The sequence below is a fragment of the Buteo buteo genome, chromosome 26 (genome assembly GCF_964188355.1).
Source record: "Buteo buteo chromosome 26, bButBut1.hap1.1, whole genome shotgun sequence".
In the NCBI taxonomy this organism is placed as follows: domain Eukaryota; kingdom Metazoa; phylum Chordata; class Aves; order Accipitriformes; family Accipitridae; genus Buteo; species Buteo buteo.
In genome coordinates this window covers 4,013,692-4,038,857 of record NC_134196.1, presented here as the reverse complement: position 1 = coordinate 4,038,857, position 25,166 = coordinate 4,013,692, and the positions used below count along the sequence as shown (strand labels likewise).

Below are 25,166 nucleotides of genomic sequence, written 5' to 3'. Positions count from 1 at the left end.
AGAATATGTTTAAAAAACAAAAAAAAAAAACGAAAAACAAAACTAACAAGAAGAGTTCTTCCAAACTAGCCTTTACTAACTCTGAGGACTGCTGGGTAGCTCCATCCACTTGCACTTGAAGGCAGGAATATGAAAATTTGTCTTGTCTCAACAAGACAGACTGTCTGTCTTCCAGAATAAGACTGGATACAACTTGATTCCTTTCACTGCTTGAGCTGTTTGATTTATTATCTTTAAAACTGGCAGTAGTTTGTCTTCCTTTTTCCCTTCTTTTTCCCACTTCCATTCCTTCCTCTTAAAGACAGTTTAGGAAAAGCCCTCTAAAAAATTTCATGTTCTATGTTATGAAAAACAACCCTGAAGTCCGGCAACATATCCAAGGATTTTGCCTGTGCCAGTCTACCAGAAAAAAAGACCATGGATTGTGTCTTTCAAAAATTTAGTGGGAACACACAGTAACAGACCATACCTATTTATGCAATGGTTTCTTTTGACATCAAACCCACAAAAATATCTGTTCTTCACAACTTTTTTCTTTATGTCCATTTAGCTACAACTATGGTAAAAAAAAATCACTTGGCCATTGGTATTGACTTCTTTTCTAGCTGACTTAAAAAAACCTAGGACATCAGATTGCATCAGAGTCTGCTTAAGAGTAGGATTTCTGTGTTATCCTTCTGGTGTTAGACATGACACCACACAACTCTTCACGTAAATCTCTTCAAGTCTTCCTTTCCTCCCTGTTGAAGGGAAAGGGCAGGAATCCTACCTCCAGTTCAGGTCTTGACAGATCTAGTGACTGCTGCAGAAAGAGTTCTTGTCAGGAGAGCTTGCATAGGAAATGTCCTTATCTAGGTTAGCAGCTGATACCTGTCCACATCAGTATATCCTCAGGCTGTTTGTGGCCATAGCTGGGAAGAGCCAGCTGGCTCCTGTAGTATTCAGTAAGTGTTCACCTGAAAGCCTTTGTGGCTCGTGTTGGTTCTTTTCTTTCCATGTATAGATGCCACATTGCTTTAGGATTAGAGATTCAATGGTGGGGAGTGAGGAAAGTGTGATTTCCTCCAGCTGCTTAGAACCAATCATTGACTACTTTCATCCTGTACAAGACTGGAAAACTGGAGGGTGGTTCATGAAAGTAATTAATATTGTCTCCTTTTGGCTCACAGACTGTGTTGGTCTACTCTGAAAGACTGGTGTGGACAGCAGACATAACATCTTCTACTGGTTTTTAAGGAATTTCTTCATTATTTGTTCAAAAGAAACACAAGTCAGTTAAATATGACATAATGGGCCCTGGCATATTACTGCTGCAGACTTTAATTTATCCATACTTGTGAGTCATTCCTTAAAGAAACATTTTTGTGAGCTGTGCTTTCCACATTTGTGGCTTGCTTTATCTTGAAGATTTAAACCCAGAAAGGTTCACATTCTTTTCTCCATTGGCCCAAGCCGATGGATGGCCATGATACTACACTTTTGCATAGCCCTCTGAAATCTTGCTTTTACAGGACGATCATGTTCCAGAAATCCTAACTTGTGATTACTGTGAAAAAAGATCCTGAAATATTCAAAGGCTTTAATCTGTTAGTCAAGGCACCCAGCAAGCCATTCTGATTTGTTAGGGTTTTTGGTCTGTTGAAGGAGGGGCTGGTGAGGGTTTCCACATAAAAGAGGTCAGCTCCAAACAAGTTGATGTGTCTAAAGAACACAGCATGAAGTCAACTGGAAATGATAAGTTGGATTCCAGAAGAAAAACATCATCTTAGCAGGGCACCAGACTAAACTAATTTGCCCAGGCCCCGCACCATGGTAATGCTGCTTACAGCCTGGGCAGTAGGTTATTTATGGGAGTGTAGGTGAGCTTATATTTTTGGTCCTTTGGCCAGTAAAATGGATGTGCTTTTGAAGGGGTCTGTGAAGTTGTTAATGGCTTCATTTTCATTTGTCAAACATTGTAAAACAACTTTGTTCTGGTGCAAAATCACTTCTAGCCTTTCCCCTAACCTCTCCTCCCCCAAAAGTTTATTCTGTCAGTGGTTCCATTGTACCCAGCTGTTTCCCCTTCTCCCACCTTGTCCATATGATAGTTCTTACACAGCTGTTTCTCAGATTTGGAAAGCTACACTCTGAGAATTGACGAATTCCACCTTGCTTACTAACTAATCAACTCAGCAAATTGGCCAGCTACCAATATGAAGTACCTGTTATTTTTCAAGAAATTTTGGCTTTGGAAGTATTCTTTGGAGGAAGTAGGCAATAAGTTTGCTCCCAAATGGTAAAATTATTGTGCATATTCCTGCCTCTTCAAGCAAACGGGCAGAAATAAGCAGCAGCATGTTTTTTATGAGATGGGGAAAGAACTACCCCGTTAACAATTGAGATGAGTCTGGTGCAGTGCTCCTTTGATATATAAGGTTTTAAAACAAACAATACAATGCAAATTTGAAGCCATAGTCTTTCACTGTGCTAGTGACAATAATTATCAATGTGACAACCATAATGATGCACCTGCCGTCAGCTAGCTAAAGTAAATATTACTGAAATAGGATGCGATGGAAAAATCCTAATATCGTAAATTTTGTTTCCCGTGAAAAGTTTGTGTATTTCCCAGAGTTATTTTCATCTCTGCTTACAGGGGTAAAGTCAGAATGGAATTAGAAAGGGAAATGCTACTTGGGAATCTGCTGTTGCCGCTCTCATTTATGTTCGTGCTGCTACTCTAATGGAGCTACTGCAGTTTAGGGAATCTGTTACTTGGAAATGGACATTGTATCGTTTTCTTAAAAAGAAAGACGTCTGTTCTTCAAGAAGTGATTGTACCAAGTTATACTAACCCTTAACACTGGGAGGAGAGACTTCCTGGCAAGCATCCCGTTGCTGGCAATGGGACTCGCTGCTGCTACTAACTTCAAGAGAGGCTAAATTAAACCACACTTTATTTGTGAGGACACCTTACCTGACTGTATGAATACGTGTTGTATTTATATGTTGTGGTGTATGAGATCAGCTATTGCCTATAAGGACTTTTTCATGTACCAGCTGTCTTTATTGGATTAGGTAAACTGTTATTTAAAATGAAGACAGTTCAAATCTGTATACAGTGCAGTAATTTTACTTGGTTTTTACTTTAACATTGAATGCATCATCTGTGTTTGATGCTGGCTTTAAATATCATCAATTTCGTGCTGTCTCTTTATGTCACAGATTTTAAAGAGTAGTTACAAGTAGCTATCACATTTCACTTGAGCTTTGTGATTAGAAAACACTTATTTTAAGTTTTGTTTGATTGTGGGTTTTGTTTCTGTTGTTTTGGGGTTTTTTTAAGCCATTTTGACCCTTAGAATCTTGCATCTTTTCAGACATAAAAAAATTATTTATATATAGCAGCTTGCTTTTAGTTATCATTTAATTTTTTTCCCCCTTTTTAAGCTGCAGTGAAACCCTTGTCTCCTGTAGAACCGCTGAAGCTACTAAATAATTTGGAATCACATATGAATTCAGACACAGAAAAGCAGGACTCCAGCCAAAGTTGTGATAAATCTGAAGAAAAAGACTCTAATCCAAAAGTGAACGCTGCTGATAAAAGCAGGACAGAATATTTGTATGAAGATCCTGAGATGGGGGAAAACAAAGACAGTACTGCTGATGAAGGTATTTCTACAGGGGCTGAAGAAGGAATGTGTTATCAGCATGAAGGGGAAGTTGAAGAACTCAAGCCAAGCAATAAGGATGGAGTAGAGGTTTCACAGTCTCCCACTAAGGATGCGTTACATGCAAAAATCAAGCATAGGCTGGCCCAGCTCCACATATCAACAGATTTAAACTTCACATCTGGTCTGGCTGCACAAGTTGCTGCCAGGTCTTTAACTTTTACTACAATGCAAGAAGAGACTTTTGGAGAGGAGGAGGAGGAGGAGGAGGAGGAGGAGAAGGAGGAAGAGAAGACACAGGAACATGAAGGCCTTGTGGAGGACTGTGACAATGAAGATAGAGGCTCTGAAAGTGAAGGGAAAGTGTAAGTCTGAGCTGAACTTTGTTAAACCAACAGCAGGCAATTTGATGGAAAAAAAACTTAAGATGGGAGTTTGAAGATGAATACTGGATGGAAAAAAAGGAGATCTAAATATAATACATCTTGTTTCCTAAGTCTGATACACTAAATAGGACTTCTAGGTATATTGAAAATTTGCAGGTAAGAGAAGTTTAGGCTGCATCCAAGAAATAGTTGGCTGTTCCCTTTTTAAGATCCTAGTGGTGGGTTTTAGAATTGACCTTTGTGTTTTCTGTTTTATTTATTTATATTGCAAGGTATTGTGGGTTTTTGTTTCTAAAAAGAAGGAAAAACAATGTCTTGAATTACAACAGACTGTTTTTTTGCTCTCTGATTCTGTTATCATGGTATCAATGTTTGTTCCAACAAAAAAGCCAGGATTTTTCTTTTGGAAGAACCTGAACTGTTCCCTGTGATCTTCCCCCACCACTTTCGTTTCACTTCTTGTGTCTGCAGTGTGTTGGCTAAGCCACCGTAGGCATTTGTGATTCTATGGCTAGTGATGTGGCTTCCAACTGAAATGTAGAATTTTAAATAAAAACTTGAAAGAGCTAGTATTTGATGTGTCCTGGGGTATGGGGCTGAAATAGTATAAAGTTAGTCATGCTTCATATTAAGGTTTATTTAGAATTTTATGAAGGGTTAATAAATGATTTCTAGATGTTGTAATTCATGTTACAGAAATGTGTAGTATATGTTAGGGAGGATTATAAGCACATTGGTAGAAAGTACTATAGACAGCTAGAAGCTATCTGTTGGATTGATAATAGATGAGAAGTAAATACCTATTTATTAAAACAGCGATTAATTATTTGTTAACCTTTTGTAAAGTGAACCTTAATATAATTGTTTGATTTGATATAATGATTGATTGTACATTTTTGTTTATGTCCTGAAGTAATTTTCTTAAAGCAAAATTATCTGAGTGCTTAACAACATACCGTATTTTGTTTAAGCAGCATACTTGCTTTTCCTTAATGTTCTTTCATTTTTCCTTAGATCACAACTATATCCTATGTGATTAAGAATCCGTGAGAGAACAACAATTGTGTATTTTCTAAGGTGTATCTTGTAATTTAGTTGACACTGAAGTCTGGATGTTCAGTATGAAGTTATGTGGGTTGTTTTTTCCTCTGTGGTGGTGTTACAAGGAGCAGCAAACTGATGCTTACCTCACAGAGAAGCTGGTTAATGGCTCCACTGCCTTCTCTTCCTTTTGCTCTCTGAAATAAAATGAAGCAAAGGTCTCATGTCTCTAATAGCGAGAGAGCTGCCTCTTTGTATGGAATAGTCTGCTTGGACCCAGATACATTTCCAGTCACAAAACACCTCATCAGTTAGGGTATTTGTTGTCTCTTGCTGATTCTATAGAATAAAGGGTTTTTTAGATGCAAGTGGTTCAGAGCAGTATCGTTCCTAGGATGCTGTTGTGGGAAGTGGGGAAGCTAACGAAGGTCAGCAGGTTAGGGTGGAACTCTTGAGCATATGTCACAAAATGAGTGCTTTCTTCCAACCTCCCTCTCTTCTACTAGTGATTTTGTATGAATGCTGTTAAATATGTGGATTTTTTCACAGACCATAAAGAGGTAAATACCAATTGATAAGAGAAGGGAGTATGTGACTTACGCTGTTCTTTTACAATATAATGCCTGTCTTCTCCCTCACACGCAGATTTTGGGAAGATAATGTTTTACCATTCTTCATTAACCAGTAACACTGTGTTCTGTGCCCTTAATTTTGTGTAAGAGACTGGAAGCTGAATGGATGATGTCTTGGGGAACTTGTAAAAGAAAAAATAGATGCTTCTCATAATGTATTCAGAAGCTAATCCTCCTCTTAGTGGTAGAGTATATTCTTCTGTAACCTGTAAAGGTTAGGCTGAGATGATGAAACACTATTTTATTTTCTCTGTGGTAAGCAATTTTTTTTATGAAGTCTAGAACAACTGCTTTGGATAAATTGTGCTTGAAGCATTGTCCATGCTTCTGAAAAAGAAGTCTTCCTCATCCTTGACTTGAGATCCTTGAGTTCACAAAGTGCCCAGATATTTTTTGTTCCTAGCTAATCGTTCTGACTGCCTAAATGTATGTTGTTAATATTTTTCCATGAACTCATCCACCAGCATCTCATGATCTGATGTGGTGTGTCCCAGAAATGATAGTCCTGAACTTTCCCGAGGGGTTCCAAATTTTAGTTTCCAATGTGTATGGCTGTGATACCAACTTGGAAAAATTATCAGATTTAGGATATGAATTATCACTGTCCTCACAGTTTTGGATGAAGTCAGTAGTAGCCTGAGTGGTTTGCATTGCTACTAAAAATAGATATCAGATCTCACATTTATAAAAGTCGCTAGCTCTTTATTCCTTTGCTGCAGTCCTTAGCAAAAGATCTGGAGAATCTACTTTGGTGGCTCACTTGGGACCTAGTTTTATAATATGCTGGTCTTGGTGATGAAACTGGCTTAAGAAACCCCATCCATCATTAGTTGTTCCTTCTCACCCATCAGCTGGGTCAACACAGGTTTTTGTGGCCATGTTACAAACCAGCTCATGAGTCCACTTGGGTCAAAAATCCACCCTTCTTAGGGGTTACTTTTCACCATTCTTATTGCAGTGATGCAGTTTTCAGCATTTACCTCCAAACAGCTGTATCAGCACATACTGTGTTGCTGGCATGAGACTCAGGATTGCTCACGTTTACGTTACTGGCAAAGATGGTGTAGTGTGAAATTACAGCCTTGACATTAGACATGGGTATAATCAAAGGATGACTTTTTGGAGCAAGTTCTTATGCTACTTTGAACAAATAGATTTTCTACAAGCAATTTAACTGATTTCCATGGTTTTACTTAATGCAGTCTTAGAAGCTGCACATATGAACACCTGGGCTCACTTGCTTTCTCTGCCTCTCATCACATCTATATGTTACAGCCATCAGGTCATTTATTTTGATTTATTTAATATTCTCTCTGCACAAAAATATGGCTAGCAGTGTACAGCACACAAAGCATGGCTTCCCTTGATTTGATAACCAGGTTCCATCTATATATAAATAGTCTGTTATAATCCAGATTTCCTCATAACTAGGTCATTTGAAAGGACTGTGCATACATGCTGTAGATTCCTTCAAGAACCTGACAGATTTCTTGGCAATCGTAATTTATTGTTGCATTTAAAATAATATATATGAACACACTGAAGTGTGCATTAGCGCTAAAGAGTTGTGTTAATATATTGAGCATGTCAAGGTCTGAGTGCTGTCCTGTGTTCTTTGGCTCATTAGCCTAGAGAGGGATTTTTGTGAAAACAGAACATTTACTTCTTAGAGCTCTGCAACTTTTTGAAACATGTTAATCAGGAAATCCGTACCAAATAATGGGTTATGCCAAAGGATATCAGCAGCCAGAAGAGCAGAACTAACAATAAATGCATTTTCCCTATGCCATTTCCAATTAGCAGCTCTGCGAAGTTGTAAAGAAGCAAGTAATTATATAGGGTTAAATAATTTCTTCTCCTCCTGTCCTACCTGGAAGGCACTCCAAAGATGGTATTTGCTTCTTAGGTTGGATTGCAGTCTAGCACTACATCTTTTACGTCACTCAACTTTACAGCTAAAGATCTAGGTAAAGGCTTATATGGGGGCAAAGACCTATGTTAAGATTACTTGTTCCTTTTTTTAAGTGTATGTCTTCATGACAGAAATGAAACAGTGGTGTAATGGAAGCAAATTTTGAGACTTAGAGATAATCGAGCTTCTTTCAAATGGAGTCAAATGTGCTTGTGTCAACTATAAGCAAGATTCACAAATGTGAAGGCCTCTGCTATCGGTTGCAGTAATGAGACAGTTTTACTCCCAACAGAGGATTACTAGACATCACTGACTCTTGCACTTAGTTTTCTATATACAAGATGGAATCTGGTTAACTAGCCAGTTTTACTGAGGTTTCAGACTTTGTCCTGAGCACACCCGTCTGTGTGTGACCTGACTGTTTTGCAGTAGTGGAAATTTTATGTGTATCTGAAGTACAGAATTCGCAACTGTCATATTAATTTCTTTGGTAGTAAAAAAAATCTAAATGGTGGACTGTGTAGAGTTGTTGGCCCACACTGAACTTTGTAATCTTATAGTCTATCCCTTTTTTTTTTAACAGAAACAAGGGGTTAAGTATACTAAACTGCCCTTGTTCTTTAAAGTATTTAGTGAAGGGCTGCTGTTGCTCTGCAAGTGGCTTGTTCCCAGGGCTAATTACTCTTTACAATTAACAGGTTTTCATAGTCTCATCTGAAAAAGCGGGCAGAGTGTAAGGAAGGCAGTTGGTCAGTCTAAAGGGTCAGGCTCCTCTGGGATCTTGTCTGTGATGCTGAGGAAGAGTATGAGAAAGGGAGATCGTGTAGTGATGTTCCCCAGGCTACTCCCCAAAACTTTGTGGCTCAGGGGCTTCTTGAGCCAGTGGTGGTGGCTGCCAGCTTAACGGGTCCCAATGGAATTCTCTTCCATGAATTTGTTCAGGCCCATCTTTGGTCAATTATTACTAGTCCCAATGCCAGCATGCGCTCACCTTTATTACAGCCTTTTACAAATGAGAAGATTTGTCAATAGTGTTTTTTAATTCTTTTTTTTTTAAACTGAGCAAGCCCACTTATCTCAGTGCTTCTGCAGAGGTCATGTGTTCCACCTTTTGGTTGCTTTCCTTAGAAATCTGTCCAGTTTTTGAAGTATAATGACCGAAGTGTGGTGCAGTACTACAGACGTAACCTCAGCAGTGCTGAGTATGGAGTAATAATCACCTCCCATAACACACTCTACCATTCAAATGTATTCGAGTCCATTTAGGAAAAAAATCTTTTCAGATCTTTTACCCCTAGCTATTAGGATGACAAATGAAAACATTTGGTTTAATGGAGGAGAAATATTTATTCACTGTCAGCAGGATTTGGCTGGACAATGTTTTTCTTTGCTAACAAAACAAAAAGTTGTTAAATCAAAATGATCTTCCGAACAGCTGCCACCTGGCCTAACACAAACTAAAGATGCCAAAAACCACTTGTTTAAATTTCAGCTTGACTTTTCAGAGCTGTTCTGGTCTCTGATGAATAAGTATGTATCACAAAATATATTATCACACAAGAAACATGGCAGCAGATATATGGATATCAGAGATCAAACTGAAGGCTTCTGTGGCTAATTTGCAAAATGCTTGGAGGTGTGCTTTATTCATATTCTCATGATATTTCATTCCCTCATGTATATGTTTTTATTTTACCACCTTGAATTTTAAATGCCAAAAAATACACTTTGATTTATCTGACTTGGAAATTTGTGCAGTAATTAGATAAGTGGTAATGGTCCTGTAACTGTGATAATAGGCCATGGTCATAGGTGGGAGTGAGACCTACCTACCATGAACTTTGCTTTGTAGACCGATACCGTTTGAGCTACAGATCAGTTTGTAACTGTTCTTGATATTCTGCTTCACCTTTCACACTGCCGTCTCTTAAGTTTTTGGCAGGTTTGTCAGAATAAAACTCGACTCAACAGCTTGAACGCTCTGTTAGCCCACGTAACACTTCCTGAATCAAACACAGGATTCTGAAGAAGTGACTATAATTTAGTAGATGAGGAAGAAGAGTTTGTCTCTCTGTTACAAAGTGGCTTATTTTAAAAGGGTTGAATAGGACCAAAACTTGAATACTTTCACATGATCAGCATATTTTGACCTTTATACCTTCTCAGCTTTAAATCTTAAAGGCCTCACAGACAGTTTGCTTTAGGGGATGCAGTTCTATAGCAGCTTAAACCAATCCAGTCCAGACTGCCATGGCCATGCAATCTCAGTCCCTCCTTCAGGCTGGCTTCTGTAACCACTCAGCGGTTTTAGGACATGGATCTGGCTGACAATGCACCACTGCTTTACCTTTCAGCTGGCTCCCTCAACTAATTCATCGTGTGGTTGAAAGAGCACTAGTAGCATCTCAGAGGAGCAGGAGGGAATACATGCCTGGGTGATGAGGAGGAATGCCATAGCTGAAATTTAAATCAGTTTGAATTAATGGTCACATGCTGTGAGTTGACATCATTAGTGTCTGTACTGAAGTGAGATAAACTGAACTCCATATGTTGCTTCCTTCATCTCTCCATATTATCTGTTGATTGAGGATGATGCCATTCATTAGTTTCCTCACTTATTTTCACTCCTCCATTTTTTTTGTTCTTCAGGCCTAGGCTGCCCAAAACCTGTTGTGTCTTACTCCATAGAGTCTCCAAGAGCTGTTTATTATACGGCTAGTAAAACTGAAATTATCGTGCATCTCTTTTTCTCTTTTCTGCTTATGGTTTTCACCTTTCTGGTCTCTGTGACAGCAGTGACACCCATGGTCCTCTCCCTTTACCACCACTCTTAACAATTTCAGATTTTAAAATAGGACACAAATTCTTTTTGTGTGTGTGTAACACAGCTTGATTCTTCTGTATCTTCAGCATCTGAATGACGAGATCTAGAAATGTATACTGACTGTCCCAGTTGACTTGAGAACTGAAACAGAAGGTGGACACCATAAAGGGGAGTACTAATAGTGAAAACAGAAATAATATGTATGGCAGCTCAAATTTATATGACCCTTTTGGTGTATTTTGGCTTTTATAAGTAATTCTGGCTTACTGAAAAACACCAGTTGTGGTTTAGAAATAACTGCAATTCTAGTACACGGTCCCAAAATAAGTGTCATTAGTTAGCTTGATTTGCTTTAATATTTAAAGACTGCTTCCTGACCTTCTCCAGCTGCATGGACGAGAACTGAAAATAATCTCAAATTTCCAAATAGAGAGTGACCAATGCTTTCTGTTACTTTGTGCTATTAATAAGAGGTCCATTCCTAAATAAACAAAAAGAGAAAAGTCAGTGCTTAATATCTTCAGTAATCATTACTAACAGAGAATCATGCATTTGATCTCAATAGAAGCACCATAAATGACAGCTGTTTATAATGTTTGATATCTGTGTTTCAATAATAATGATAATAATAATATTAATAATATGTTAAATGTATTATGGGATAAAAGCCAGATATCTATGAATTGTCCTCCAGATCTTTCATCAAAAGCCACAGCTGGTCAAATTTAAACATGTTCATGCTGTCTGTTCCTGCACCGCTTAGTATGACATTGTACTCAAAGTTTTTAATGTCTTAACGTGAGTGTTCACAGACAGTCTGCGTGCACCTATGTGCTCGAGGTCTGCAAAGCTTGTAGAGATCACAGAACACTGCTGAGGTAAACAGATACAGGAGCAAGGTGCTTCGCAAGCAATTTGGGTTTATTGTCTCTGTCTTGCTCTATTGCAGCATCCACGCCATATGCAATCACACTCATAAACTTCTTCCTTCTCAGCTTTCCTTTTCATAGGCCACACAAACCAGTTGTGGAGTGGTTTTGTTTGTTTGTTTCTCACCTAGGTTACTATCCTATAATGCACCAGGTAATATATCTGCAATAGAAGCTTAAATATTAGTGGCCGTACTGCAAAAGACAGGGCCTGGGCACACAGGGCCTAGAGAAGCTCTTCTGGTTTGACCACTTCTGGGAAGGGTTGTACTGAGGTGCTCGACTACAAGAGTGCTGAGCTAGGCTCGATGACTCTGCAGGTTATCTTTCAAAGCTCCAGTTTTTGCTAGGTCCATTCTTTCCTCTGGTGGTCTCTCTCTTCCCTCTTAGCAATCTTCAGCTCTTCGCCAGCATTCTGCTGCCAACTCTTTAGGAACTTGGCCATTTTCTCCCTTCATTTCTGAACGCCTTGTCTAAACTTAATGAAATGGCAGGTTAGATGGAATCCACACCAAGGCACTGTTGCACATTCCCAGTCATAAAGTTGTCAACAGAAGGATTCTTAGGGCTGGTAACTTGTCTGTCCTGACTTTCCTTCCAGGGAGCTTTGACCTACATTTCAACGTGGCCGTCCTATTCCATCCTGGACTTCAGAACATTCACTTCCAGAAACCTCCCTCCTTAATGATCCTAAGACGGTAATGTGTCCTCAGCAAGACTGATCCTTGAACACATGTTCCTCATGACATAAGCTTACCTGAGCTGCTGTGAGTGCCTGTATGCCCATCTGCCCTGTCTTAAACATGTAAACAAATACATCTTTCCCAACATTTCGTGCTTGCTAAGTCTTAGCGTTTCCCAAAACGGGGCCTAAGGGCAGCATAGATTGCCAAAGAAACCACTGGGAAGGGAAAGAAAAGAATCTTGATAAGCTGCTGTTTAATTGGTTAATAAATGAGAGCTAAAATATAAGAGGAAATGTTTAAAAGAGCAAACTGCAAGAGACTTCTGGCAGGGCTACAGAGGGAAATCACATGCGATACACTCTTAAGCTTGCAGACACTGGGAAGGATCCACAATTTCTCTTCACTGGGAGACAGGAAACGTTCACCAGACTGGTAGTCTTCAGCAGCTCTTAAAAACCCCTCTGTTTTATCTACATTTCGTTTCCCCAGAAAGACTCAGTCCTGCTGTGCTGGTGTATCAAGCTGTATGTAAATCAATCTCCGTATCTCTTCCTTTAAGCTCTGTATGATGTCAGCCCCTTTCCTTTGACTGCACTGAAAACCCATGTGGTTTGGCTCCACTGGGAGCCTCTTCTGCACCTACCCTGCCAGTTGCTGATGCTGCTTTAAACACGGTTGATTAGATCGGCCTCAAGCAGGTTTAGATCAGCAGGGCTTTAAAGCAGGCATGAAGCCTGGCGGCTGGCTGAGTTAAGGCTCCAAGAACTAAAGTTCTGGGTTGGATGTAGGCGGTAGCAGGCAGACATTCCTGGGTTCTGCCCTTTCTTTGTGATAGGGTTTCTTGCCTGTGATATTTTCCCAAACCCTTTTGTTTCTCTTTTTCTTACTTTCCCACTTTACCTCCTTCCTTTTTCCCATGGATATGAATCAGGACTTAAAGTCATTTCTACATATTTGATGATGTGCATCACCAGGATTATTTTTAAGCCATTTTTTAAAAAATTTGGCTGGCTTTCCCCAGTTTCAGAAGTAGTTTTCTCAATTGTAATGCTAATCACTTTCAAAGTCTTTTTGGTTGCTATTATTTCTTCAGCATCTCTACTAAAATTGTGCCTCACTAATGCATGTATTGCTTTTTCTCCTTATCCTGTATCCCTGACGGCTGCCTAGGTGGCATGGATGTGGCTTATCCATCCTTCAATTAGTAATGATTGAATGGAATAGGGAATGCTTTTACAGGGATGCATAAATGCTGTATCAGCACTTTGTTTGATCTTTTATACAGAAGTTTATTTATAATTCCTCTTTCATCCTGAAGATGAAATTAATTTTAAGCAATCCTGGCAATAGTTAGTTTTTTGCAGTATGTTTTGCTGGCTCCTTAGTACAAGCACTTTAGTAATGAACACTGGTTATTCTTGTCTAAATAAGTGATGACTGAAGAAAGAATGTTTTTCTGTGTCATATGCTTCCAGTTGCACCTTCTCAGTCTCTTTCAGAGACCTGTATGCTGTGCAACCGTGTGGCAACTATTAGCAAATCCCCTTTCAGCATCACATAAATGGCTGGGTAGGTGGGGCTTTTGGAATAGAATAATGTGGCGGTGGAGGAGACTGGTAGCAGGTAGATCGTTAACCTAGGAACCGAACTTAGGTGGTCTGCAGGAGATGTCTTCTACTTATCTAGCTGTATGACTCCTAAGAAACAGAGTTTCTCTTTACGCTTCGAAAGTGCCAAAATAGCGGCAACAGTACAGACTGGCTCCTTTTATCTGAAGCTTTATGGCTCCCTCATAATGCTTAGACTTTGTTATCAGAACAAAGGCTGTGTTTTGCTGATGTTAGGAGCTGTGGCTGATGCACACCTCTTCCTGTAAACTTTCCCTGTATTGGTTTTAAGGTTAACGGCTGTTGACCGCTCTTCTCACTTAGGTCTGACTCACTCTCACCTAATTCATATCCCCAGGAAGGAAAGCTTAGAGATGACTGGGGAAGAAGGGAAATAATTTGATCTTGAAAGGCAAGGGGAAGCTTGGTGAGGCAGGAGTATTTATTCTTATGTATTGAATCTTGCTGCCTAATCGGTGCATAATTTGTTGTGCAGTACAAAAGGTCTTGCTTATTCTTTGCTGTCTCCAGGTTGGTTTGTTTGTTTTCATATGGAATACTGAACAGATCCAATTGCTGCTGTTAGAAGGAGAAGCCTGTCTACTGAGAAGGGTCTGTAATGTTTTCCTTTACTTGGAGATTTTTTGAATGCTAAATTGCCTGTGTGTATTCCTCATAATGTACCATATGCAAATATTCTTCAGGAATTGATACTACCACTTCAGACAGTCAATATTTTCTATGTAAGAACTGTACGTTTCCTATACTGCCAAGAATGTATATATATCTATGAAGACTTAAGATTGTATCTTTTTGAGCAAGCCTCTTTCTTCAGCCATCTGAAACTTTCTTCCTGTTTCTCGAGATCTCTGCTAATTTATTAGACACTTGTGTTATATTGTGTACTTTTTTGTATCAGCTGTATTGCTGTATTTCTCCTTTCTCTCATTAAAACCTGTTCTTCTCATCCTTCTACTGTGCTGCTTCATATTGGAAATATTCACACCCTGTCAGGTAACCTGGTCTGGGGTAGTGGGTCTGGCAGAGATGGAGCTAGACCAGTCCTAAAAAGGCAGTCATTCAGATTTCTATTATATTGTTCCACTGATCCCAACATGTAATCAGTTTTACTGTCTTAAGCTTCCCTGGGGTTATTTTGCAGCATAGTCCATACTTGGGTAAGATAGTGAAGAAGAAACCTAGAATGGGATACCCGTGGTATAAACAAATGGACAAGAGACAAAAATTGTACTGAGAGATGAAGTCCGTAAGTCTCACGGATGGTTGTTTCTGCTGACATATGCTAAGAAACCTGTGGTCTCCTGAGTGAAGCAAGTTTTAAGGAGAGATTTGGAAGAGGAATCTAAGGGCACTTTTTGTCTAGAAATATGGCCTTCAACTTAAGTCACTCAGTTCTTTATGCTGTCTCCATGCTTAACTCATCTTCCAGGTAGATGAAAACATGAATGCAGGGTAGGACCTGTTTGCTTACTTCCATTAGAGAAACAGCTGATTTACAAACAAGAAAATGCCATCTCCCAAGAAATTACTCCATGAACAGATAGAGAAATGATAGTGCTTCTTTTTTCCTCCCAGTGAAAAGCAAGATTTTCAAAGTTTCACTGATGTTAATCCCTTTTTAGCAGTGCTACGCAGGAGGAAAGAGTTCAAAAGGTCCATTACAGTGGACCCAAGTTATTGAAATAAAGAAAGTGAACAGAATATGCGCATGCACCTATGTGTTGAGTATTTGGCTGTTTCTGAGGTTGGGAGATCAGCTGGCAAGAGGGAAAATACCAGGAGCATCTGCTCTTGGAGAATCTACTGTTTCATCTGTAATTAGACACTTACTTAAGGAGGAAATTAATCACATATTTAGCACCACCTATATAATTATAGTAGTGTATATGGAAATAGCTATGTCACCTAGCCTTGGTTTTCTCTCAGACTCTTCATCACCCTCTCCTTCATTAAGACTGTTTTTGTGCCCCCAGTTGCATCTGCTCACGTGCTCACAGCCTGTGCAGGAAAGAACCCTATGGAATGTCCCAGCGGTAGCATTTAAGGATTTCTTGTCATGGTGCTGTGGTAGCGAGGAGCACAAACACACATGTAGAATAACCATGCTGGCTTTGACCACGTGGCATTGGTTCTACTTAGATTTAGGTTAGGCAAATGCCAGTCTGTGCAACTTGCATACATTTGCTTCTAAAGTTGCATTTAGGGATGATGCCACAGTGAGAAATACTTCGGAAAATAGAGAAGAACCAGCACAGGGAATTCCGCAGGCCGGTGAAGCCTTTCCAGTCACTCAGAGAAGCATTTGCAAAAGCACCCAGCCTAAAGCTCATCTGTCCTGACTGCAATCAAGAAAGCTTGCCACTGACTTGGAGGGAAAGCACGGTAGGCCAGTAATTAATGTGTTTGAAAATGCTTAATTACCTATCATATTTAATCCATGACTTCTCTACTACTCCAGTAATTGTTTTGTGTACACATGTGAAGTGACAAGCTTCCTTCAGAGAAGAATGGACTACAACTATAGTATGTGCTGTTTTCTGCTGTTGTTTAATGTAAATGAAATACATTGTTTTGTTAAGCTAAAGAGAAATACAAGAAAGGAACAGACTTCCCGTGACCTGTCAAAGTTAGCTAAGAGCAGCTCAGCAAAAGACTGCCCACTTCATTTTGGGTTCTATCCTGTGTTCTTTGCTGTCACTGCTGTCAACTGCTTCTCAGCTATTAACAATAGCTTAATAGATCATCATCATCATCACACCCTGCAAGATGTAGTGGTTAAATCAGTAGTGGAATGCAGTGGCCTTTGCATTCATACCAGCCATTCTGAAGTTCCAGTTTGATTACGGGTTTGCAGCACCGCTAAATTAAAAATAATGATATGGTTGCCAAAAGCTATGTAATAAATACACTGCAATTATTTCCCCTTTCTGCCTGTCTTTGTTTCTGCTTGGAAACTTCTACAGGAGAGCTAACTGTTGTAGCGTATGCTTTAGCTCCTGCAAACGCTCCCTCTGGGAGCTGTATGCTCAGTATGCATCTGTGAAATATTTGACCATCTGCTGCTACTTCTCCAGGTTATGCTTCTAAAGCTTCCCTGCAACTATTAATTAAATGAAGAAGCTACTTGCCAGAAGACACCTGACTAAAGTAATTGGTCCTTTAATTGCAATTAAACTTGTATGGATAGTGCCAAAACGTAAATATAACAGCCCATAAGACAAGTAAGTCTTAGTCAGACATGCACAAAAGAAATGGGGGATGTGCCCAGGACCTTCACCTCTGTTTTCTTCTTTCCTCCTTGCTGGTAACTGCCAGTAAAGATTCTGTAGCTCAGCAGTTAGGGTTAGACAGTCCTAACTGTTGAATGGGAGAGGAGGGAACGTACAAGATGGAGAACTTGTAAACACACCAGAAAGGTGCAAATGCTTTGCTATTGAGATTTCTGTACTTGCTGCTCTGAGTCATAGTGCTTTATATTTAAGTAACTGAACAAAGAAGCCAAAGGTCTCAGAATGAAGTGATTAAAAACCATGATGATGGAAAGTACAATACCTGAACTTGAAATCACTTGGAAGACAGTAACCCATGCGATAATCACTCCTTGTCTTAGCTATTTGTTTTTGAAGGTCTTTAGCTGACTTGCTGTACCCATTGAAAATATAGTTGGCAAAGAGTAGCTTTCCTTGAATGTACATCTGCCAAAGAAGAGAACAAAAAAAATGCAGAATTGGCAAGAGCAACCTCTTATTCCAAATGAAGATGATAGGCTGAGAAACAAAGTTGTTAGGTAGGCTGACTTACAACTTTATTATGGCTTAGAGCTTTCACCTTTCATGACTTTGTTATATAAAATAAATACCTAATTTCATTTAAGAAATTAAAAAATAAAACTCATATTTTTCTAGTCCCTCCAAGATTTCGAAACACAGCATACTGGAGTGTATAAAACAACATTTTGCATGCTGCTTCATGGACTACCAAAATCCACCAGCATCCATCCCAGTAATATTTCAGTTTAGCTGTGGCACAACATAACATATTTGAAGACAAACACAGACAAATACATTAGGAGAAAACATTAGGAGAAACAGTGACACAGTTGGGCCAGACTCTCACTGACATGAAGGCCTGTGTCATGGTTCTGGCAGTGTAAAGGAGCCTTTGTTTAAGTGAAAATTGGCTTCATTGAATTTAAAACTATAATAATCATTTAAGCTGATGTACTACCCAAAGCTGCTTGTGTTGTGGGATGTTCCCAGTGTTACACAATTGGAAACATCTGGCTTATTTCATGGAAGCTCTCAGCATGCAAGACTCCAAGTCAGGACTCATTGAATACTTCAGGGTAACGCATATTCAAGTAACAATGGATGTATTCACTAGAAGGAAATCCAAAGGACCACTGAATTGTCTTCATCTTATGTACACACCAATATGTATTCATCTGTAATATAACCAGTAATGAACATGACGTAGAACACTGCTTTTACTTGTGGGTAATTGAAAGAACCATTTTACATAATGCATTTTTCAGTTTTATAGGCAAAAGTTATTATGATAGCACTGTTTTACTCAACTCTGAAACATTTTTCTTTCACTCAGGTAGCTTGTCTCATTACTATGAAGAGCTGTATTTACCTGAGTGTGAGAGGAGCAGTCACAGCAGTGCAGATTTGGAAGTGATGAACAGTTTAATACACATTACACTATGACACAGGTCCTCGTTTCTCCGCTCCGTTGCTTAAATCCAATGTTGTGAGCAGTGTCAGCATCATAACAAAGGGAGTCCTGTAAGCTCTCCTTGGGGTTTTGAGTGTATGTCAGCAGGTGGAAATGACAATAACATTTGGCCTCAGCTACTGATTCTCTGCCTGTATGTCTCCCCTTTATGTCTGTGTGTTTCCCCTTAAGGCAAACTCTTATTCATTTGTTCTGACTTCCCTGACTCTCTCTTGATTTTCCTATTCTCATTTAAGTTTCTTCCTCATACTTTACTTGTACATATGTTTCTTTCCCTGCTTCTTGCTTTTTTCATAATCAGTGCCTCAACTTGCTTCCAATAACTGGTCTTACCTCCCCTTCCCTATCACATTTCTCATTACACAGATCCTTCAGATCTGACGTCCAGTCTCTCATACTTCTCCTCTGTATCTCTATTATCATTCTCCCTCAGTTCTGCATGTTCTTTCCTTGCTGATGGTGGGAGCACAGAGAACAAGAGAAGAAACCTGCAGCCCAGCTCACTGCCTCTGCTCCATATGCCAGGGATCTGTGGTTTGGTTTGGTGACCACTCCCTGGTCTCTTCTAGCCTTTGGGTTCCCCGTACAGATAATCCGAATTAGTTTCCTCTTGCTGCTGCAAGCCCTTACGTGTTGTGTTTTCCAATTTAAGTGCCTTTCGCTGCCACATGGATGAGGAAGCAACACACAGCACTCCTCTCACGTTGGCTTTGTTTAACCACTGGCATCGTCCTACTGCCAAAATGTGGTGGGGTGCATACCAGTTTTGTTATTTCATTTAGAGCTCTGACCCTGTTTCGGTGTGGCTAATGTTGAAAAACTATTAACAAGCAGACAGGGAAGGAACCTTTTGCCACTGCAGGACTGCCTACAGAACGCTTTGGATATAACACTGCTATTCTCCGATACATATGTGTTCTGTAATTGTACAAAATGAAGAGGCTGATGGAAGGGGTAGATAAAGCTACTCCAAAGATGATCTGATGCATGGATACACAATGCATTGAAACTTTTCTAAGAGAATATAAACAAGAAGGCTGCCTCTGGCAATCACCATCGCTGTCAGAGGAATGTTGCCCTTTCCATTACAATTCACCTGGTTGATTCTGTGATGTTATGACATGGAGGAATTTCATTATTCCTTCCACCACAAGCAATCAATTTGTGCCTTCAAGCATAAAATTCAAGGATGCTTGAAGCTTTGCTTTGCTTGCATAATACGTAAATGTTACCAGTCAAAGTTTTCCAGTGTTTCTCAAATTCCTGTCACTCTCATTACGGCCTTCTGTAGCATGTGACTTTCACAGGCTGGCATTTTATGGCATCAGTAAGAACTTTATCTTCTACAGGGTATCTTTCTGGCTTGGTTCATTCCTAAAACACCAGGAATTTATAAAATAAGAAGGTTCATTAGCAAGCAGCTCTGAAGGTCAACTTTTCTCAGTAAGAGTAAACTGGCATAGCAAAGCTCTTTTACCCCTCCTGGGGTAAATTTTAATCCAGAGTGTTTTAAAACCCAAGTCTTCAGTGAAAGCCAAGAGATAAATTTGGATGGTGGCATTTTGGAGTGGAGGGAGGTTCTTTCTCCTCTCAGAGCTAAACATAGTTCTGGCAAATGGCCTCAGACTGAAATTCTTGAGGGAGTCATAATAAGCAAGCCAGGGCAAAGAGGAATGTTTTTTCTCCCTGACTAATTCTTCCACATAAAAAGGTGAAAGGTCAAAGCTGAACTTTAATACCAATGAAATTCTGAACTTCAGAGCAGTAATATGTCAGAACATTAAAAAGAAGTCAAAATAAAAAATGTTTTATTATTGGCAACAGTGGGTTGGTTTTATAAGCATATATATCTCTGTCCTGGTTCCTTTTAACCTTTGGGAGAAGGGGAACTATTAGATATTAAACACTGACATTAAGCAATCCACAGTAGAGGTTTTGGAAGTTCAGCCCATACTTTTCCCCTTATGTGCCCTTCTGCATCTTTCCAGCTCACTGAAGGAGTAAAATGGGGCTGTCTTCAAGTTATCACATGTTCTCTTTCCCGAGCTTTTTTGACCGAGACGGTCATTCTTGAGGTTAATTTCCGTCTTCCTTCTGTCTAGGAATATTTCATGCAGATTAGCAAACTTCACATGTTCATATTATAGAGACAATTCTGCTGATTCAGACTGCCCCTTAGAGAAGCAACTTGGCAAATTCATGTGTATACGTGCCTGTGCATTCAGACATTCAAGTAAAAATATTTGCTCACGCTGAAGTTCATTTAAATTTAATCACCAGCGTTCAAATACATTTAATGAAAGCTTTGTTATCTGTTTGGGTTTTGTAGTACCACCCTTCTTGGGCTGGTAATGTACAAACAGGATGGCTGAACTGTCCTTTTCATGTTAAGATTGTCGGTGCTGATAATGACATACAACTTTTAATCATTGTGGGCTGTGCAAATAGGAATCTAACCTGTGAAATACAAAGTATAACTGGTAAGCTCAGCAGTGCTAGAGTGGCCAAATGCATATCAACCAGCAAGAATCTGCAGGAAAGTAAGGGGAATGACCAGAGCTCCAGAGAATGTGACCTATAAAGAAAGGTTGCATAACCTGTGCTCATTTAGTATACAGACATGAACGCTGAGTGTAGGAGTATAGTCACAGGAGACAGAAGGGACATAAAAATATGACCTGCTACAGAAAGAAAGAGAACAGTCTGTTTTCCATGTCTATAATAAACAGAGCAAGAAATAACGGGCTTTAACTGCAGGAAGAAAAATTAAATAGGAAAAGCTGTGAAGCAATATGACTATAAAGCATTCAGATATATTTTTGTAAGGATATTGTGCCTTCTCTATCACTGAGTCTTTACGAACAGGTTAAGCAGCAAGAGTGGAATTCACCTCACCTACGGATGAATCCCACGGGAGAGAAACAGGCATTTCCAGCCCACGATTCATTTGACCCACTTCCATTATACATTGATCGGAGTTTAACTGCACTGTGGAAGTGCCTGTTTCTCTTTGGGGGCTGTGAAAGACTTTAGAAAAGTGATTCAAGTCTAAAGGTCTGTTTTGCAGATGTCTGCAGCTCTGTCGGGACTGTACCACCTCTTGTCTCCATAATAGCACTGACATAGTTGATTTTGTACTGGTGAAAATGGCGAGGCTAGATGACCTCTTGAGGTTGTTTCTAGACTATGAAGGAAACGAAGAACTGTCATTGCAGAAGGTCTGCCTAACTAAAGGCCTAACTGAAAACAAAAGTTGCCTGTTCAGTAGCATGACAGTAACAAAAATGTATTGTTTGATGGCTGCTTGGCTGAATAACTTGGAATGCGATAATGAACAATTTAATGGTTAATAAGCAAACAAGTACATCATCACCACACAATGAGCAAACCGGTGTCTTAGTCAAAAAAGTCGAAAGTAGAAGAAGCATAGAGATGGATTATCCTGTAAGTTCCCGATTATGGCCTTTCCAGAACAGTTTTGTGAAACAGAAAACTGTATAAACAGTTGCTGGGTGTATTGTTAGGTTCTGTGTATAAATAGAGGATTCTACATCCTGGGCTCATTTCATAAGCATTATTTTTACTAGAGAAAAATTACTAAAAACATTGTCATTTTGATTATCTGCAGCAGAAAATGGCCAAAACAATTTTGAATGATATTCCCAGAAGACCCCCAATCAGCTCTTGAATCTGGAGAAGTCCAAACTCACTGAATGGCCTGAATGGCCCAAATGCCCTCCATGCTATCGATAAGCTGCAGAATCAGCTCAAAGCATTCAGCCTCTATCGTAATGAGTGCACTTAAGAAGCTGGCAAGGCTGCAAGGCAAATGCAATTATAGAACCCAGCCTCCTTTAAAAAGTTTTGGATCTTGAGATCAGCTGGAATGAAATGGATTGCTGTGATTTTCCCTCACCTTTTTCAGGGCAGTACTCCATTTTTCAAGGGAGAAGAATCAGGAAAACCTTATCTGTGGAGTTTCTCATGCTGATAGTTTAGCTTGACTTGTACAACCAGTTATAAATGTGTACTGCCTGTTATTGCTATGCTGTCTCAATATTTTCAACCTGTAGTTGTCTAGGAATGGCAATAAAAAAGTCACTAGTGGATTTAATGAAATCTTTGTTACATTTCCCATCTCAAACCCGCATGCTAGAGCTCTGGCTGGGGATGGGGAAGTTTGGGATAGGTTAAGGTCAGACTGTGGTTTCACCTGACCTTTTCTGGAAGTCTTGTACATATTGACATGCTCGGGGGAAGAAACCACAGATTCCCCTGCTCTTCATCCTAGGCCTTGCATCTATGCTTGGAGGGCTGATTTTTCCAGAGATGTCTGTTTATAGGTGTATATGAATTTCACCACTAACGGCAAATACAGCAGGTGTTACTGAGGGCAAGCTTTCTCCCCTTCCTGCTTTGTTTCCTTTTTATTTTTCCTCTTCTAGCTTCCTCGAGCATTTGGGAGACTTCTGTCTGTGTTTCACACTTAGCAGATTACCGATGGCACAAACCATACCTTCGTTGTCGTTTGGGATAAACAGAGAATCTGGACTAATGGATTGAAATCTAAAGCTGCTGCTTTCCAGCTGTGACTACATGGCCACACCGCAAGTGAGAGCTAAGAAACGTAAGTAACTTTCACCACTCATGTTGCATTCTTCAAGAGCAGGAACTCATTTCTGGACCCATGGATCTGGTTTTGACCTCAGGTTGTCTTCTTTTCTCCATTGCATCACAGTGTCAGTCTGACTTGCTCCAGAAACTGGAAAACGCAATCTTTAAGAATTGTGCTGCTAGTGCATCCAGAGATAATTATAAATCTAGAAATGTAATCATTCTATGCCAAGTTTCCCTCAGCTAGCTCTCACGATATTTTACCATCATTCCATGTAGTACAGCACTGATGGATGAAAGCAAGTATATTGGCTTAAGTTCATTCTTAAACTGGAACGGCAGTGTTTGTGTATGTATGTAAGCACACCATGCTTTGCTATTGTTAGGTTCATATGTTTGTTATCCTAGTAATTTCTTCACAAATAATGTATGATTATAAATTTGTAAACTACACAGAAAAAGGCATCTACTTTGGAAAAAAGAGAAATGCAAATCCTGTGGGAAAGAAAAACAGCAGGAATGTTTGGTGTTTGGTGGTTGGCTTTTTTAACTCAGCACAAACAATGCTTTTGAAAAGCCACTTCTTGCAAATAAAATAAAAACTTTGGTTCCCTTCTGCCTCCTGCCCCTCAAACATACAGCTCCCTAACATTTGAAGGCAGAGGAATTAAGTCCTGGCTGAAGATCTTTAGACGGGGGGCAGGGGGAGAGAGTGGGATTGTCCATATGGCAGGAAGCACATGCCATGATCAGAGAGAAGCAACTGCCCCTGGGAGCAACTGCATTACTGTAATGCTGCTGTAAAACCATTTCCTTGAGGCATCTAAAAGACTATATAGAAAGCTGTCTAAAAGCAAATGTTTGATATCATACAACATTTCCTTCTTGCCTAATACATTCATTAAAACTTGAACTTAATTCTTTTTCTTTGAAGCCATGAATTCCTTCTCTTAAACTCACTTGTATTTATTTAGCTGAACAATAGTTATTTTAGTAGGAAATTAAGGATGGAGGCTGTCCTTCTAAGTGTACTAAGGGTAGCCTTTTGATTCATTAGGCACAGAGGACAGTTGTGTTTCATTTTGAAGTATTTTTCCTGATCATCTGAGGAAATTCCCAAGCACCAGAGGAAATTACTTATCTGCCTCAAGAAGAAAGCATGTAAAATTAAGTAAATTTTTAATCCTACTTTTACATAGTTTGAGAGACCTTCCCTTCCTGGGAGCATTAATTTTGCTTTACTGAAGCTTTAAAAATTAAAATATATACAAAATTATTTGATATATGTTAGCTGAGGATGATTTCAGAGGCAAAGAACCTTCTTCTCATGAACTTTGTGCATTTTCCCCCCTAATCCTTTTATTAAAGTTTTACCCAAATTAAAGCAACAACCTTGCACATAGTGGTGTAAAAGCAGCTGTGCAGGATTATACCAAAGGCTAATCTAACCCATCCAGTATCCTGTCCCTGTGAGTGGCTGGTAGCTGGGGGAGGAGTGGAAGAGCATTTCTAAGAAAATCCTATTCTTTGTGACCCATGTCAGCCATAAGCGCTTAACAATTCAGGGATTTCCTCAACCAAAAGCTGTGTCTGGGCCATCACATTTGATAGCTGCCAATGGAGCAAACCTTCGGGAATGTATGTAATTCCATTTTGAACACACTTATGCTTTTGGCCTCCACAACATCCTGTGGCAAAGAGTTCCACAATTTAATGATGTGCTGTGAGAAAAAGGACTTCCTTTTGGTTTAAATCTGCTGCTTATCTCTTCATTGGTGCCTGATCATTCCTGTGTTTTAAGAAACAATGAATAATTATTTCTTATTCCTTTGCCACACCATTTTTGCTTTATAAAGCTTTCTCACATCTCCTCTTAGTCTCTTTTGTAAGCTACTCTATTTAGTCCTTCCTTATGCGAACAGCCATTCCATATTAAATCCTTTTCTGATATGTGAAGACAGTCACGTGCTGTGTACCAGAATCTCAAGAATGTTTTATTCACCCTTTAACTAACATTCTGCTTGCCTTATGACCATTGCAGAGCACTGATCAGAAGATTTCAGGGATATGTCAACGAATGAGTCTTAGCTCTCTTACTTCAGTGTTAAGAGCTATTGTGTC

At 39.5% G+C, this 25,166-nt stretch overlaps 1 protein-coding gene across 6 annotated transcripts in view; it reads left to right on the top strand.

Moving 5' to 3' along the window:
• Positions 1-25,166, top strand: part of VEZT (vezatin, adherens junctions transmembrane protein) — a 92,914-nt gene that overhangs the window by 48,797 nt on the left and 18,951 nt on the right. The window contains exons 12-13 of one of the 6 annotated variants that reach the window (XM_075058001.1): positions 3,433-4,018; positions 22,925-23,058. In XM_075058001.1, coding sequence (XP_074914102.1) covers positions 3,433-4,018; positions 22,925-22,994 — 656 coding nt within the window. In that variant the 3' untranslated portion in view covers positions 22,995-23,058. Of the gene's footprint in view, positions 1-3,432; positions 14,638-22,924; positions 23,059-25,166 lie in introns of those variants that run through there. The other 5 variants (XM_075058002.1, XM_075058003.1, XM_075058004.1 and 2 more) reach the window with 5 other exon arrangements.